This window comes from Salvelinus fontinalis, chromosome 32 (genome assembly GCF_029448725.1).
Source record: "Salvelinus fontinalis isolate EN_2023a chromosome 32, ASM2944872v1, whole genome shotgun sequence".
Lineage (NCBI taxonomy): Eukaryota > Metazoa > Chordata > Actinopteri > Salmoniformes > Salmonidae > Salvelinus > Salvelinus fontinalis.
The window spans coordinates 6,959,472-6,976,234 of NC_074696.1; the positions used below are offsets into that span (position 1 = coordinate 6,959,472).

At 41.9% G+C, this 16,763-nt stretch overlaps 3 protein-coding genes across 3 annotated transcripts in view; 1 reads left to right on the forward strand and 2 right to left on the reverse strand.

The window, feature by feature from the left end:
* wipf3 (WAS/WASL interacting protein family member 3) overlaps positions 1 to 5,047 on the forward strand; it is a 30,103-nt gene extending 25,056 nt beyond the window's left edge. The window contains exons 7-8 of the mRNA XM_055893258.1: positions 415 to 519; positions 2,984 to 5,047. Coding sequence (XP_055749233.1) covers positions 415 to 519; positions 2,984 to 3,006 — 128 coding nt within the window. The 3' untranslated portion in view covers positions 3,007 to 5,047. The remainder of the gene's footprint in view (positions 1 to 414; positions 520 to 2,983) is intronic.
* Positions 5,048 to 6,656: 1,609 nt separating this feature from the next.
* On the reverse strand, positions 6,657 to 11,770 carry fkbp14 (FKBP prolyl isomerase 14). Its single transcript, XM_055893261.1, has 4 exons — positions 11,460 to 11,770; positions 10,419 to 10,570; positions 7,455 to 7,582; positions 6,657 to 7,208 (listed from the first exon to the last, which is right to left on the reverse strand). The coding sequence occupies exons 1-4, from the start codon at positions 11,762 to 11,764 to the stop codon at positions 7,050 to 7,052; spliced, it is 744 nt and encodes a 247-aa protein (XP_055749236.1). The 5' UTR covers positions 11,765 to 11,770; the 3' UTR covers positions 6,657 to 7,049.
* Positions 11,771 to 11,979: 209 nt separating this feature from the next.
* Positions 11,980 to 16,763, reverse strand: part of LOC129830665 (acetylcholinesterase collagenic tail peptide-like) — a 38,601-nt gene continuing 33,817 nt past the window's right edge. Inside the window, exons 16-18 of the mRNA XM_055893262.1 lie at positions 16,140 to 16,263; positions 14,815 to 14,917; positions 11,980 to 14,682 (exon numbers count right to left, since the gene is read on the reverse strand). Coding sequence (XP_055749237.1) covers positions 14,613 to 14,682; positions 14,815 to 14,917; positions 16,140 to 16,263 — 297 coding nt within the window. The 3' untranslated portion in view covers positions 11,980 to 14,612. The remainder of the gene's footprint in view (positions 14,683 to 14,814; positions 14,918 to 16,139; positions 16,264 to 16,763) is intronic.

The window sequence follows — 16,763 nt, forward strand, 5'->3', positions numbered from 1 at the left end:
AAATACCTAATTACTCATCATAAAACATTTCTGAAAAATACATAGTGTACAGCAAATGAAAGACAGGCATCTTGTGATTCCAGCCAATATTTCCGATTTATTAAGTGTTTTACAGCGAAAACACAATATAGCGTTATATTAGCTTACCACAATAGCCAGAAAGACAAGCCATTTCCCAGCAGTAAAAGTTAGCGATCGTAACAAACCAGTAAAAGATATATAATTGACACAGATATAATTCAAACGGTTTTAGAAACTAGAGAGTGTTTTCTATCCAATAGTAATAATAAAATGCATATTGTACGAGCAAGAATTGAGTACGAGGCCGTTTGAAATGGGCACCTTTTATCTGGCTACTCAATACTGCCCCTGCAGCCATAAAAAGTTAATGTGTCTCTCTCTCTGGTCTTTCAGATGACTTTGAGTCTAAATTTCAGTTCCACCCAATAGAAGACTTTCCCCCTCCAGAGGAGTTTTGGCCCTTTCCACGCATCTACCCAAGCAGAGAGAACCAAGGAGGTGGGGACACAAAGTGTTTCCTTGTGTGTGTGTGTGTGTGTGTATACGGTGCCTTTGGAAAGTATTCAGACCCCTTGACTTTTTCCACATTTTGTCACGTTACAGTCTTATACAGCCATCGGTAGGCCGTCATCGTAAATAAGAATCTGTTCTCAACTGACTTGCCTAGTTAAATAATAATAAAATAAAAAAATAATTTATAAAAATGTTAAATAAATAAAAAATATATTTTAGTTTTTATTCTAAAATGGATTTTAAAAAGATATCCTCAGCAATCTATACACAATACCCCATAATGACAAAGCAAAAACATGTTTTATACATTTTTGCAAATGTGTTAAAACCAAAAAAACTGAAATAACTTATTTATAGAAGTATTCAGACCCTTTGCTATGAGACTCTAAATTGAGCTCAGGTGCATCCTGTTTCCACTGATCATCGTTGAGATGTTTCTACAACTTGGGGTCCACCTGTGGTAAATTCAAATGATTGGACATGATCTGGAAAGGCACACACCTGTCTATATAAAGTCCCACAGTTGACAGTGCATGTCAGAGCAAAAACCAAACCATGAGGTCGAAGGAATTGTCCGTAGAGCTCAGAGACAGGCACAGATCTGGGGAAGGGTACCAGAAAATGTCTGTAGCATTGAAGGTCTCCAAGAACACAGTGGCCTCCATCATTCTTAAATGGAAGATGTTTTGAACCTCCAAGACTCTTCATAGAGCTGTCCGCCCGGCCACACTGAGAAATCGGGGGAGAAGGACCTTAGTCAGGGAGGTGACCAAGAACCCGATGGTCACTCTAACAGAGCTCCAGAGTTCTGTGGAGATGGGAGAACCTTCCAGAAGGACAACCGTCTCTGCACCACTCCACCAATCAGGCCTTTATGGAAGAATGGCCAGACGGAAGCCACTCCTCAGTAAAAGGCACATGACAGCCCGCTTGGAGTTTGCCAAAAGGAACCTAAAGACTCTCAGACCATGAGATACAATAATCTTTGATCTGATGAAACCAAGATTGAACTCTTTGGCCTGAATGCCAAGCGTCACGTCTGGAGGAAACCTGGCACCATCCCTACAGTGAAGCATGGTGGTGGCAGCATCATGCTGTGGGGATGTTTTTCAATGGCAGGGACTGGGAGACTAGTCAGGATCAAGGTAAAGATGAATGGAGCAAAGTACAGAGAGATATTTGATGAAAACCTGCTCCAGAGCGCTCAGGAACTCAGACTGGGGCAAAGGTTCACCTTCCAACAGGACAATCTTCTCTGTGTTTGTTTTATTATTTCACTGCCATACTGTGCTGGATCTTGTCCAGCCATCTTGTCTCAAGAGGACCACAATGGAAAGAAGTCCCAGACTTCATTGTGTGTTATTTCCATTGTTAAATCATGGAGGATAACACACAATGAAGTCTGGGACTTATTTCCATTGTTAAATCATGGAGGATAACACACTATACAGTCTGGGACTTATTTCCATTGTTAAATCATGGAGGATAACACACTATACAGTCTGGGACTTATTTCCATTGTTAAATCATGGAGGATAAGTCCCAGACTTTATAGTGTGTTATCCTCCATGATTTAACAATGGAAATAAGTCCCAGACTTTATAGTATGTTGTCCTTGATAATTTTATTAATGTGCATGTATGGCTTTTTCAAGTTTTATGTGTGCTTGTTTTTTTTAAATGGTCAAATGAATAAACTAAACTAAATGACCCTAAGCACACAACCAAGACAATGGAACAAGTCTCTGAATGTACTTGAGTGGCCCCACCAGAACCTGGACTTGAACCCGATAGAACATCTCTGCAGAGACCTGAAAATTAGCTGTGCAGCGACGGTCCCCATCTAACCTGACAGAGCTTGAGAGGATCTGCAGAAAAGAATGGGAGAAACTCCCCAAATACAGGTGTGCCAAGGTTGTAGTGTCATACCCAAGAAGAGTTGAGGCTGTAATCGCAGCCAAAGGTGCTTCAAAAAAGTACTGAGTAAAGGGTCTGAATACTTATGTAAATGTGATATTTCAGGGTTTTATTTGTAATACATTAGCAAACATGTCTAAAACCAGTTTTGGATTTGTCATTATGGGGTTTTGTGTGTGGATTGATGAAGGCTGTAACACAACAACATGTAAAAATTAAAGTGGTCTGAATATTTGCAAAATGCACTGCTTGTGTGGTTGTATGTTTGTGTGTGTGTTTGTGTGTTTGTGTGTGTCTGTGTGTGTATGGATATGTGTGTGTGTGTGTGCGTGTGTCTCTGTGTGTGTGTGTGTGTGTGTGTGTTTATGTTTGTGTGTGTGTCTCTGTGTGTGTGTGTGTCTGTATCAGCATGCTCTTGTCTTCATTTTCCTATTCAAATGATTTAGTGATTTACTCCTCCCCCATCCTCTCCTCTCTCCTCCCCCCATCCACTCCTCTCTCCTCCCCCATCCTCTCCTTTCTCCTCCCCCCAGTGATCAGGACACAGCTATGGTGATGCAGTGAGACAACATGGACCACCCCCCCCCCCCCCCACACACACACATCCAACAGCTGGCCCAACACATCCTCTTCGTCCTACATCTTCCTCTGTTCCCAGGGGCCATGCTCATGGACGGATAATTGAGACTGTGTGTGTGTGTGTGTGCGTGTGTGGGATCTTGTGGCGAATACAATACTGTGTCACACCCAGTGCAGGCTATGTGACCTCTAACCTTCTCCAGTGTGGAATGTTTTGAATGTGTGTCAGGAGGGTTGACCCAACAGTGTTCTCTCCCTCTCACTATATATATCTATTGATAAACTGGGTGGCACCAGCCCTGAATGCTGATTGGCTGACAGCCATGATATATCATGGGTATGACAAAACATTTATTTTACATTGGTAAACAGTTTATAAAAGCAGTAAGGCACCTCGGGGGTTTGTGGTATATGGCCAATATACCACGGCTAAGGGCTATGTCCAGGCACTCCACGTTGTGTCGTGCACAAGAACAGCCCTTAGCCGTGGTATATTGGCCATATACCACACCCCCTCGGGCCTTATTGCTTAAATATATACTGTATATATATGTCTATCTCTGTTCTCTCTCTCTCGCTATATATATATATATATATATATATATATATATATATATATATATATATATATATATTTATCAAAATATATTTGAGATTCTTCAAAGTAGCCACCCTTTGCCTTGAAGACAGCTTTGCACGCTCTTGGATTTTTCTCAACCAGCTTCACCTTGAATGCTTTTCCAACAGTCTTGAAGGAGTTCCTGCATATGCTGAGCACTTGTTGGCTGCTTTTCCTTCACTCTGTGGCCCAACTCATCCCAAACCATTTAATTTGGGTTGAGGTAGGGTGATTGTGGAGGCCAGGTCATCTGATGCAGCACTCCATCACTCTCCTTGGTAAAATAGCCCTTATACAGTCTGGAGGTGTGTTTGGTTGTTGTCCTGTTGAAAAACACATGATAGTCCCACTAAGCACAAACCAGATGGGATGGCATATCGTTGCAGAATGTTGTGGCAGCCATGCTGGTTAAGTGTGCCGTGAATTCTAAATAAATCCCTAACAGTGTGACTAGCAAAAGCACCCCTGAACCATCACACCTCCTCCTCCATGCTTCACGGTGGGAACCCCACATGCGGAGAACATCTGATCACCTACTCTGCGTCTCACAATGTCACAGCGGTTGGAACCAAAAATCTCAAATTTGGACTCATCAGACCAACGGACAGATTTCCACCAGTCTAATCTCCATTGCTCGAGTTTCTTGGCCCAAGCAAGTCTCTTCTTATTATTGGTGTCCTTTAGTAGTGGTTTCTTTGCAGCAATTCGATCATGAAGGCCTGATTCACGCAGTCTCCTCTGAACAGTTGATGTCGAGATGTGTCTGTTACTTGAACTTATTTGGGCTGCAATTTCTGAGGCTGGTAACTCTAATGAACTTCAGCAGAGGAAACTCTGGGTCTTCCTTTCCTGTGGCGGTCCACATGAGAGCCAGTTTCATCATAGTGCTTGATGGTTTTTGCGACTGAACTTGAAGAAACTTGAAAAGTTCTTGACATTTTCTGGATTGATTGACCTTCATGTCTTTAAGTAATGATGGACTGTCGTTTCTCTTTGCTATTTGAGCTGTTCTTGACATAATATGGACTTGGTATTTTACCAAATAGGGCTATCTTCAGTATACCACCCCTACCTTGTCACAACACAACAGATTGGCTCAAACACATTAAGAAGAAAAGAAATTCCACAAATGAACTTTTAACAAGGCACACCTGTTAATGGAAATGTATTCCAGGTGACTACCTCATAAGGCTGGTTGAGAGAATGCCAAGAGTGTGCACAGCTGTCAAGACAAAGGGTGGCTACTTTGAAGAATCTCAAATATAAAATATATTTTAACTTGTTTAACACTTTTTTGGTTACTACATGATTCCATATGTGTTATTTCATAGTTTTGATGTCTTCACTATTATTTTACAATGTAGAAAATAGTAAAAATAAAGACAAACCCTGGAATGAGTAGGTGTGTCCAAACTTTTGTCTGGTACTGTATATATGTCTCTGTCTCTCTCCATGTCTCTCTCTATATGTCTTTCTCTCACTCTCTCTCTCTCTCTCTCTATATATATATATATATATATATATATATATATATATGTGTCTCTCTCGTTATGCCTCTCTGTGTATATATGTTTGTCTCTGCACATATTCCATATCTCTATTTTTATGTATTATGGGATCTGAGTCGTTTATGCATTATGGGATCTGAGTCATTTATGTATTATGGGATCTGAGTCGTTTATGTGTTATGGGATCTGAGTCGTTTATGTGTTATGGGATCTGAGTCGTTTATGTATTATGGGATCTGAGTCGTTTATGCATTATGGGATCTGAGTCGTTTATGTATTATGGGATCTGAGTCGTTTATGTATTATGGGATCTGAGTCGTTTATGCATTATGGGATCTGAGTCGTTTATGTATTATGGGATCTGAGTCGTTTGCATTATGGGATCTGAGTCGTTTATGCATTATGGGATCTGAGTCGTTTATGTGTTATGGGATCTGAGTCGTTTATGTATTATGGGATCTGAGTCGTTTGCATTATGGGATCTGAGTCGTTTATGCATTATGGGATCTGATTCGTTTATGCATTATGGGATCTGAGTCGTTTATGTATTATGGGATCTGAGTCGTTTATGTATTATGGGATCTGAGTCGTTTATGCATTATGGGATCTGAGTCGTTTATGTATTATGGGATCTGAGTCGTTTATGCATTATGGGATCTGAGTCATTTCTGTGTTATGGGATCTGAGTCATTTCTGTGTTATGGGATCTGAGTCGTTTCTGCTCAAGGCAGAAAGCGTGGCATCAGTTACACACAAGCAGTCCCCTATACGTTCACACGGATGAAAAGGAAACGACACTGTAGTAACAGTGAAATGCCTTTCTTGCAATCTCAAAACCCAACAATAAAGTAATTAATATCAATGTAGCAGAACAAATAAAGTAGAATAAAAATACAATAACTAAAAGAACAGGAGAAGTAAGAAACTAGCGAACACGAGACGAGATTCTCAGTAGAAATACCAACGCCCTCAACCTGCTGTGTGATAACGACTTCTCAAATGTTACGACAAAAGTATTTTCAGTCTCATTTGAGTATGAGGGTGCCACCGTTATACGCCTCCCTATTTTTGGTTCTTTTGTTAATAAACTACATTATAAACCTTTTTATAAATGTATTAGCAATGTTTTTCCCGCTATACTATCACCGCCTGAACTCTCGATGTACAGTCTCATCAACACTGACTTTAGTAAACAGTGCCACCTAGTGGCTAAACGGGATAAGGTATTCTCCAGTGTTACCAGTGAATAAATGTATCGTTTTGTTTGTGTAAAAAGATGGCACTCACTTTATGGATTTTTTTTTCCCTCTCTCCAAAATGTGTACACAAAATATATTCAGTAAAAAAAAACAAACACAGGTACCACTAATATGTTGTTATAAACTATATCAAAAATATGTTATCCTGTGATCAATGTTTTACATTATATATCTCTGGAGAGGTTCTTGAAAAACATTTGATACTGTAGATATAAAACAAAAGGGCCCTAAAACAGTTAAACAATGTTTAACCAAATATTTAATAATGATTCATAAGCAGTTTATTAACAAACTTTTAAAATAAACTTGTACCCGAAAATATCACACACACACACACACACGCACGCACTAGCATCACAATTCACACAGCTTGTCTAATGTAAAGAATGATCATATCATGTTCATGTAACCCGATTCCGTTTTGGACGGATGCAAGATGCCGTTGAACACTGATCTAAGGTCAGTTTCCTATGATCTACACCGTTTAATATGGTGAACATAAACTGATCCTAGAACTGTGTCTGAAAGCAACTTTTACCCTGAACAGAAATAGGACTAAGAACCTCCAAGTTTGACCGGACCAGGAAATAAAAAAACCCTGTGCCATAAGTATAGGGGATTATTAGGTCAGAGGTTAAAGTTCATCGTGTTTATAGGTGAACTCTCTGGAGGAGATGAAGCCATCCTCGTTCTCATCCTCCTTCTTAAAGATGTCCTCCACCATCTGCTCATGGTGGGTGTCGTTGGGTGGGTAACCATGACGCTGAAACTCCTTCCTCAGGTACTCCTTCACCTGGGAGGAAAAGGGAACATGCAGTCAGGACGTAAAGTAAGGTGTGTGTCTGTGTGACAGAAAGAGAACGAGAGAGAATCTCTTCACATGGTATAAGTGTGAACAAATAGTCCGTGTCTGTGTTTGTAACAGAGAGAAGACCCATTTAACGTTTTTTTTAAGTATGCCAGACAGCATAATGTTACTGTGTGTGTGTGTGTGTGTGTGTGTGTGTGTGTGTGTCTCTGTGTGTGTGTGTGTTCTCGCCTCGTCCTTGGAGAGTTTCCAGTCATCGTTGAGGTCCATTTCCTGGAAGGATTCATGTGACCTGGGTCCATTCCTGATCTCCATCAACTCGATGTTAAAAGTCAGGGTGCTCTCCGGTGGGATCTTACCTGAGGTCAGAGTTCAGGGGTCACAACATCAGGATCAGAGGTCACTGGAATGCTAGGCCGGGACTCAGTTCTAATACATACAAAAACATGTATTTGTTCTAAAAATAAGGGATAGCTGAAGAAAATAATGTCTAATCCCAGGATGTTGCTTTCACCGAACCAGTAAGAGTGGACCAAGGAAAGGAGACAAGGAGAGGAAGCCATGTAAGGGTGTTTTCAGACGTTGTCCCTTTCAGAATGTTTTTGTGAACACACATAAGATCCCCAGAGGTGACACGAACTGAGACCATCTCAATAGGTGGTCTGAGTTCGGTTCTCTTGAATTATCAGGTTCCTTTTTTAGAAGGTGAACACAGAGCTCAGGTTGGCTTGTCATTATTCCCTAGACTACTGTTATAACCCCTCACACTAGACTACTGGTATAACCCCTCACACTAGACTACTGTCATAACCCCTCACACTAGACTACTGTCATAACCCCTCACACTAGACTACTGACATAACCCCTCACACTAGACTACTGTCATAACCCCTCACACTAGACTACTGACATAACCCCTCACACTAGACTACTGACATAACCCCTCACACTAGACTACTGACATAACCCCTCACACTAGACTACTGTCATAACCCCTCACACTAGACTACTGACATAACCCCTCACACTAGACTACTGTCATAACCCCTCACACTAGACTACTGGTATAACCCCTCACACTAGACTACTGTTATAACCCCTCACACTAGACTACTGTTATAACCCCTCACACTAGACTACTGTCATAACCCCTCACACTAGACTACTGACATAACCCCTCACACTAGACTACTGACATAACCCCTCACACTAGACTACTGACATAACCCCTCACACTAGACTACTGTCATAACCCCTCACACTAGACTACTGACATAACCCCTCACACTAGACTACTGACGTAACCCCTCACACTAGACTACTGACGTAACCCCTCACACTAGACTACTGACATAACCCCTCACACTAGACTACTGTCATAACCCCTCACACTAGACTACTGTTATAACCCCTCACACTAGACTACTGACATAACCCCTCACACTAGACTACTGACATAACCCCTCACACTAGACTACTGACATAACCCCTCACACTAGACTACTGTTATAACCCCTCACACTAGACTACTGTTATAACCCCTCACACTAGACTACTGTTATAACCCCTCACACTAGACTACTGTTATAACCCCTCACACTAGACTACTGACATAACCCCTCACACTAGACTACTGTTATAACCCCTCACACTAGACTACTGACATAACCCCTCACACTAGACTACTGACATAACCCCTCACACTAGACTACTGTTATAACCCCTCACACTAGACTACTGACATAACCCCTCACACTAGACTACTGACATAACCCCTCACACTAGACTACTGTTATAACCCCTCACACTAGACTACTGTTATAACCCCTCACACTAGACTACTGTTATAACCCCTCACACTAGACTACTGACATAACCCCTCACACTAGACTACTGTTATAACCCCTCACACTAGACTACTGACATAACCCCTCACACTAGACTACTGTTATAACCCCTCACACTAGACTACTGACATAACCCCTCACACTAGACTACTGACGTAACCCCTCACACTAGACTACTGTTATAACCCCTCACACTAGACTACTGACGTAACCCCTCACACTAGACTACTGACGTAACCCCTCACACTAGACTACTGACGTAACCCCTCACACTAGACTACTGTTATAACCCCTCACACTAGACTACTGTTATAACCCCTCACACTAGACTACTGACATAACCCCTCACACTAGACTACTGACATAACCCCTCACACTAGACTACTGTTATAACCCCCTCATATATTTATCTAACTGAATATTTATATATCTATATATTTATCTAGCTGAATATTTATCTATCTATATATTTATCTAGATGAATATTTATCTAGCTGTCTGATAACATTCTGATGAAATGACTTGTCCTGCACTTAGTAAAAACCCAGAGTGCATTGAGTGAATGTTGGAAAAATATCTTGGTTCCTTTCTAAAACATAGCAATGTGAATGCAAAGAGGACACGGACCACAAGATAGGTGACGTGAACAGGAAGAGAGAGTTCAGTGTGAAGCGGACAGAGTTCTCATTCAAACAGAACTGAGTAATTTTGCTCTCTTCTTTTTTTTTTTACCCAGAGTTCACTTTATTTTAAAGAGGACTGAGATTGGTTATTTCAACAACAAAAAAAGAGGACTATATGTGAAAACACACCAAGACTCATAAGATGCACACACACAAGACGTGTCAACACTGGAACATTCTTGAAATAACAAAGTGTTGTAAAGTGATTCAGGCTACGGTTATAACAGAAGCACAGAAGTAGGTGAGGGTTAGGTATTGGGTGTGCTTACCAGGGCAAAGCACAGCATAGTGCACATGCTCACAGCATCGTTCACATGCTCACAGCATCGTTCACATGCTCACAGCATCGTTCACATGCTCACAGCATCGTTCACATGCTCACAGCATCGTTCACATGCTCACAGCATCGTTCACATGCTCACAGCATCGTTCACATGCTCACAGCATCGTTCACATGCTCCACGCTGGGAAGACGTCACAGAGCAGTAGTTAGTAGTACAACCTTCATGCAACGTTTCTACCCTACAACGATGCCGTAGAGGAGAGAGATGCAGTTCATTAGTACCATTCAGGGTGGTGTCATCTATGTACATTGCAGTGATGCTGGGTGTGAGTGAAGTGACTTTAAGTACAGAGGCAACACGTGCCGTGCATGTGTGGCCTACCTTTCCCCTCCTTGCCGTAAGCGAGGACAGGAGGTACGACGAGGCGCCTCTTCTCTCCAGCACACATCCCCTGCAGACCCTTATCCCATCCCTTTATCACCTCTTTAATACCCAGAGTGAACCAGACAGGCTGCTTGTCCCCCTGGGAGTAGCTGGAAACACACACACACACACTTTAATACCCAGAGTGAACCAGACAGGCTGCTTGTCCCCCTGGGAGTAGCTGGAAACACACACACACACACACTTTAATACCCAGAGTGAACCAGACAAGCTGCTTGTCCCCCTGGGAGTAGCTGGAAACACACACACACACACTTTAATACCCAGAGTGAACCAGACAGGCTGCTTGTCCCCCTGGGAGTAGCTGGAAACACACACACACACACTTTAATACCCAGAGTGAACCAGACAGGCTGCTTGTCCCCCTGGGAGTAGCTGGAAACACACACACACACTTTAATACCCAGAGTGAACCAGACAGGCTGCTTGTCCCCCTGGGAGTAGCTGGAAACACACACACACACACTTTAATACCCAGAGTGAACCAGACAGGCTGCTTGTCCCCCTGGGAGTAGCTGGAAACACACACACACACACACACACACACTTTAATACCCAGAGTGAACCAGACAGGCTGCTTGTCCCCCTGGAAGTAGCTGGAAACACACACACACAGACACAGACACAGACACAGACACACACACACTTTAATACCCAGAGTGAACCATACAGGCTGCTTGTCCCCCTGGGAGTAGCTGGAAACACACACACACACACACACACACACACACACACACAGACGCGCGCACACTTTAATACCCAGAGTGAACCAGACAGGCTGCTTGTCCGCCTGGGAGTAGCTGGAAACACACACACGCACACACGCACGCACAAACACACAGGCACGCACGCACGCACGCACACACACAGACGCGCACACACTTTTTTTTTTTTTAAGACAGCAGCAAAAACATGTATCTGACCGTTTCTAGGTTCAGGAAACCCGTCCTTCAATTGTTGTTTTCATAACAAACTAACCTGGAATGAAACTTAGTTCCATTTTGAAGATATCCTTCATGGTGTACCAGCAGAATGTCTCCGTACTTCGACTTGCGATGACAGAGGAAAGGTTTGTGCAGAACTGTGATTTTTACCTCGGCTTCTGGAAGTTTCCCTCCACTGACGAACACTAGCAGCGAGGTGCAAAACCAGCTCAAACAAGCCAGGAACATTTCAGAAAAAAAAATTATACGTTTTGAGATAGTTGTTAAAAACTTGTAGAACTTGCCACTCACTGGAACAAGCGCGCCCGCAGTGTCAAGACGTGGCAAGTGACGTTTCATCGTGCAAGTTGTTACAGGAAGTGTACGTTTGATTGGTTGTATATTTGCATATTCCCCGCCTTCGTGGGAGTGGTCGTTCTAAAATTGCCGAGCTGTTGTCTTTCAGTTCCGTAGAATAATGATCTGTCTTTCAAAGTATCAATGTCGAAGCCTTCAAATTGTTATAGACGATAAACAGATGCGAACGATAAACAGATGAACAATACGTAGATGCATTTTGAAACTTCGATTTACTTTTTTATTTATTTTAACTCACATTTCTCAGGTATACAAATAATAAACAGACCATCAACTATTCATTTTGGCAAAAGCTGGTTGAATTTAACTTTATATCGAGAGAGATGAAACAGTGTGTGTTATTTAATTTATATCATGCTAGTGTAACATTCACATACTTCATCAATGGCTACAGTTCGATATCAGATTATTTTATAAAATAGCCCATAAACACACTATAATTCACACAATGTATAAATACATATTATGCCTAAAAGGCCACAATGATTGTACATAGCTCTACTCTGTGCAGTAGCCAGAGCATAAACAGTCATATTCTGCAATAGAGCAGAGCATCAACAGTCATATTCTGCAGTAGACCAGAGCATCAACAGTCCTACTCTGCAGTAGACCAGAGCATCAACAGTCCTACTCTGCAGTAGACCAGAGCATAAACAGTCCTACTCTGCAGTAGATCCTACAGTAGATCCTACACACAAGCATCCACATGTAGCTGCAGCACACCCATTATAGTCACTTCATACATATATAAATACAAATAGGTCCTTATCGTAAGATATCATTTGTTCTCAAATAATTAAATAAAGATTCAATACATCAAGCAAAGCTATTTACACACTCTTAATGTGCATCAATACAGTATCAGACCCTTCTTTGGAAAGACAATCTTGGCTGAATAGTACTCTTTGTTAATGCTGAAAAAAATTACGGTTCTTAAAATGGTTCTTCCTCAGCTCTTAAGGTTCCTTGGAGAACTCTCGCCCGATAAAAGAACCTTTGAGCGAAGCGTGGGGTTCTTGACGTGGCATCAATGGTTCTTCAGAATTCTAGAAGGTTCTTGAAAATGTATGGAAGCCTGCAGATGTGTCCCTTTCATAGCAAACACAGCAAACTGGCCTGTCTAAACTAGTGTTAATTATTTCAGTGTGACACTTATAGTGTTGATTGAACAGTTAAATTAACACTTTGAAGAGTTAAATTAACACTAAGCGGTGTAAAATAACACCCGTGTTGGTGTTAATAACTAGAGTTGAACCAAAACCACGCCCATCATTATCATATTTCCCAGCATGCTCTATTGCAGTTAGATTTTTTTAAATTGTTTGTTTCAATATCTATGTTTTTGCATGTACATTGATTGATTCATAAATCTTATGCTAGTTAAATATAAATAAAAACATTTTTCTAAACAATTCCAATCTGTCACTTGGACTTATTGCACCCGAAATTGTACTGAAATTGAAATTGTTGTCCCAGTTTAAATATTTAAGGTAGTCTCATATATTTGTCTTCCCAACACTGGCAGTCATTCTGAATGCAGGTTACTGGTGAATAAAACTTCAACATGTTGAATATCTCCAGTCTGGCTGGATTCCAATAGGAATTACACATCGTCTCACAAGCCAGTATAATGTGACTTGCAGGCTTGATGTGGCCTGTAAACGATGAGTTTCAGGCCACTGTATTAGGGTTCAAAACTAGGCTCTCAACAGAAGGCCTTATGAAATATGTATTGTCTTAAATATTGGAATTTTTAATAACGACCTATTCACTTTGAATCTCACTTGGTGAAGGCTACAGGACTGAAAATGAAGGAATGCAAAAAAAAAGATGTCTCTGTCACTAAGAAAACAAAGTCCTGGGTGGTAATGGTACCTAAAATTCACTCAAAAGCCACCCTGTGAAATATGCAAATAAGGCTTAAAACTCTACAGCAGGTCTATTCAATTCCGGGTCCCGGAGGGGCGAAAACATTTCTGGTTTGGGATTTTTGTATGGTTCTTCAAAGAACCACACAATGTATTTCTTCTTCAGAGACCGTAAAATGGTTACCCTATGGCATCGCTATCAATAACTTTATTTGTTTCCAACTTTTGCACCTTTATTTTTTTAAGAGCGTAGTGAGGAAGCTAAAGTTACAGAATGCATCTTTACTCACTCTGCAGAGGACTGGTAAAGAGACCATCATTGAATTAACAGTCAATGGCTCCGTCACATTTTAACTGTCAGTCTAAATTCACACAAGTGGTCCGAGGTTGCTATAGCTACGTGCTGGACATGGTAAAAATATTTTTTTTGTTTTTGTTTGAGATGCATGTCAAATGGATATTGAAACATCAAGTTTAACTTTACTGCGATATTTTAGCTTATACACATTACAATCATACTGTATAACTTACTGTAAAACTTACTGTAAAACTTACTGTATAACTTACACCTATTGCGCAAGGTGCACCAGTGTCTTTTAATATTTCTTTAACAGTGCTACAGCCAGAGATACCAGCGTAGAGCCACTAGAACAGTCACACAGCCATAGTCATGCGGAATACAGGGGTCTCCTGTGGCCAAAGCTGTCCCCCAATAGTAGCTTAGAGGAATTTTTTTTCTTCGTTTTTCATAGGTACACACAGTCTGTCATATTGGAGCTACGGACTCGTCCCCCCCCCCCTCCCCCCTCTGCATCGCTTTGAAAAGTGCTGCAGACAATTCAAGCCTTCTTTATGGAACACTCCGGAACAGAGCTGAAGTATAGACCACAACATGAAGAGGCTCCCTGAAGGTGGACCAATCACAATTGGTAATACTGCAATGCTGCCATCTTCTCATTGGCTCAGGTAAAGTATTTGCAGCCAGTAGAATCGATGGAACAGGACCCAGTACATCTGAGATGGCCAAAAGACCTTAAACGAGAGATGACCAATTATAACAGGTAGGTAGGTAGGTAGGTAGGTAGGTAGGTAGGTAGGTAGGTAGGTAGGTAGGTAGGTAGGTAGGTAGGTAGGTAGGTAGAAGGACGGCATCTGGGAACATACCCAGGGAGATATGATGTGCAGGTCTGGTAACCAAAGTCTTTTCCATCACACTCCTCCATGCCCTCATGACGATAGCCATCTCCACAGTACGCCCACCTACAATCTACAGCGAAGGTGAGAGATAGAATGAGAGGGAGAGAGAGAGAGAGGGCAGTAAGAGGGCGGGAGGGAGAGAGAGAGAGGGAACAAGAGGGCGGGAGGGAGAGAGAGAGAGAGCTATTTTAATTGCTTTGGCACCTCAATGCATCACGTTGATGCTGATATCGCATTTTAAGTTAATTTAACTAAGTGGGAAAAATAGTGACAGGCTGACAGGAAGCGAGGGAAGGAGAACACCCATGATGCATCTGTAGTGGTCTCTATTTCCTTACTTTTCTCCTCTGTCATTGTATGTTTGGAGTCTCTATTTCTTTATTTTTTCTCCTCTGTCATTGTATGTTTGGAGTCTCTATTTCCTTACTTTTCTCCTCTGTCATTGTATGTTTGGAGTCTCTATTTCCTTACTTTTCTCCTCTGTCATTGTATGTTTGGAGTCTCTATTTCCTTACTTTTCTCCTCTGTCATTGTATGTTTGGAGTCTCTATTTCCTTATTTTTCTCCTCTGTCATTGTATGTTTGGAGTCTCTATTTCCTTATTTTTCTCCTCTGTCATTGTATGTTTGGAGTCTCTATTTCCTTATTTTTCTCCTCTGTCATTGTATGTTTGGAATCTCTATTTCCTTATTTTTCTCCTCTGTCATTGTATGTTTGGAATCTCTATTTCCTTATTTTTCTCCTCTGTCATTGTATGTTTGGATAGAAGGCTTGATGCTAATGTCTGTGTCACTGTGTATCTCTTTGTCTGTATGATAAGAGCGTCTGCTAAATGACTTAAATGTAAATGTATGCATTTTCTACTGCGACTTTATCAACGTAATTTCCTGTAAACTTTGTCTTTGTGTGTTTCTGTGTGTGTGTTTGTGTGTGTGATTCTCAGTGTGTGTGTTTGCCTGAGTGTGTGTGTGTGTGTGATTCTCAGTGTGTGTTGTCTGCGTGTGTGTGTGTGTGATTCTCAGTGTGTGTGGGTGTGGGTGTGTGTGTGTGTGTGTGTGTGGGTGCGTGCGTGCGTGCGTGTGTGATTCTCAGTGTGTGTGGGTGTGGGTGTGGGTGCGTGCGTGCATGCGGGCGGGCGGGCGGGCGGGCGTGTGTGTGTGCGTGTGTGTGTGTGCGTGCGTGTGTGTGTGTGTGTGTGTGTGTGCGTGTGTGTGTGTGTGATTCTCAGTGTGTGTGGGTGTGGGTGTGGGTGTGTGTGTGTGGGTGCGTGTGCATGCGTGTGTGTGACCTACTGAGACAGGCATCTGTGACGACGCTGTTTCCATCATCACACTCCTCTCTGTTCTGCACCAGTCCGTCCCCACACACACCCACCCGCTCCGGAACCTTCTCTGTCGACTGGAGCGGCTTGAAGGGCTGAAACACAGTTTACACAACAGGGTCCTATTGGTTAAGTCCCACTGTAATAACAGGGTCCTATTGGTTAAGTCCCACTGTAATAACAGGGTCCTATTGGTTAAGTCCCACTGTAATAACAGGGTCCTATTGGTTAAGTCCCACTGTAATAACAGGGTCCTATTGGTTAAGGCCCACTGTAATAACAGGGTCCTATTGGTTAAGTCCCACTGTAATAACAGGGTCCTATTGGTTAAGGCCCACTGTAATAACAGGGTCCTATTGGTTAAGGCCCACTGTAATAACAGGGTCCTATTGGTTAAGGCCCACTGTAATAACAGGGTCCTATTGGTTAAGGCCCACTGTAATAACAGGGTCCTATTGGTTAAGGCCCACTGTAATAACAGGGTCCTATTGGTTAAGGCCCACTGTAATAACAGGGTCCTATTGGTTAAGGCCCACTGTAATAACAGGGTCCTATTGGTTAAGGCCCACTGTAATAACAGGGTCCTATTGGTTAA

What these genes read in the sequence shown, in the direction of transcription:
- fkbp14 (XM_055893261.1), bottom strand. Translation starts at nt 11,764, where the DNA reads ATGAAACGTCACTTGCCACGTCTTGACACTGCGGGCGCGCTTGTTCCA. An exon ending in GGAACTAAGTTTCATTCCAG is followed by an intron (nt 10,571 to 11,459) that starts GTTAGTTTGTTA and finishes GTGTGTTTCCAG; the next exon opens with CTACTCCCAGGGGGACAAGC. An exon ending in GGAAACTCTCCAAGGACGAG is followed by an intron (nt 7,209 to 7,454) that starts GCGAGAACACAC and finishes TTTTCCTCCCAG; the next exon opens with GTGAAGGAGTACCTGAGGAA.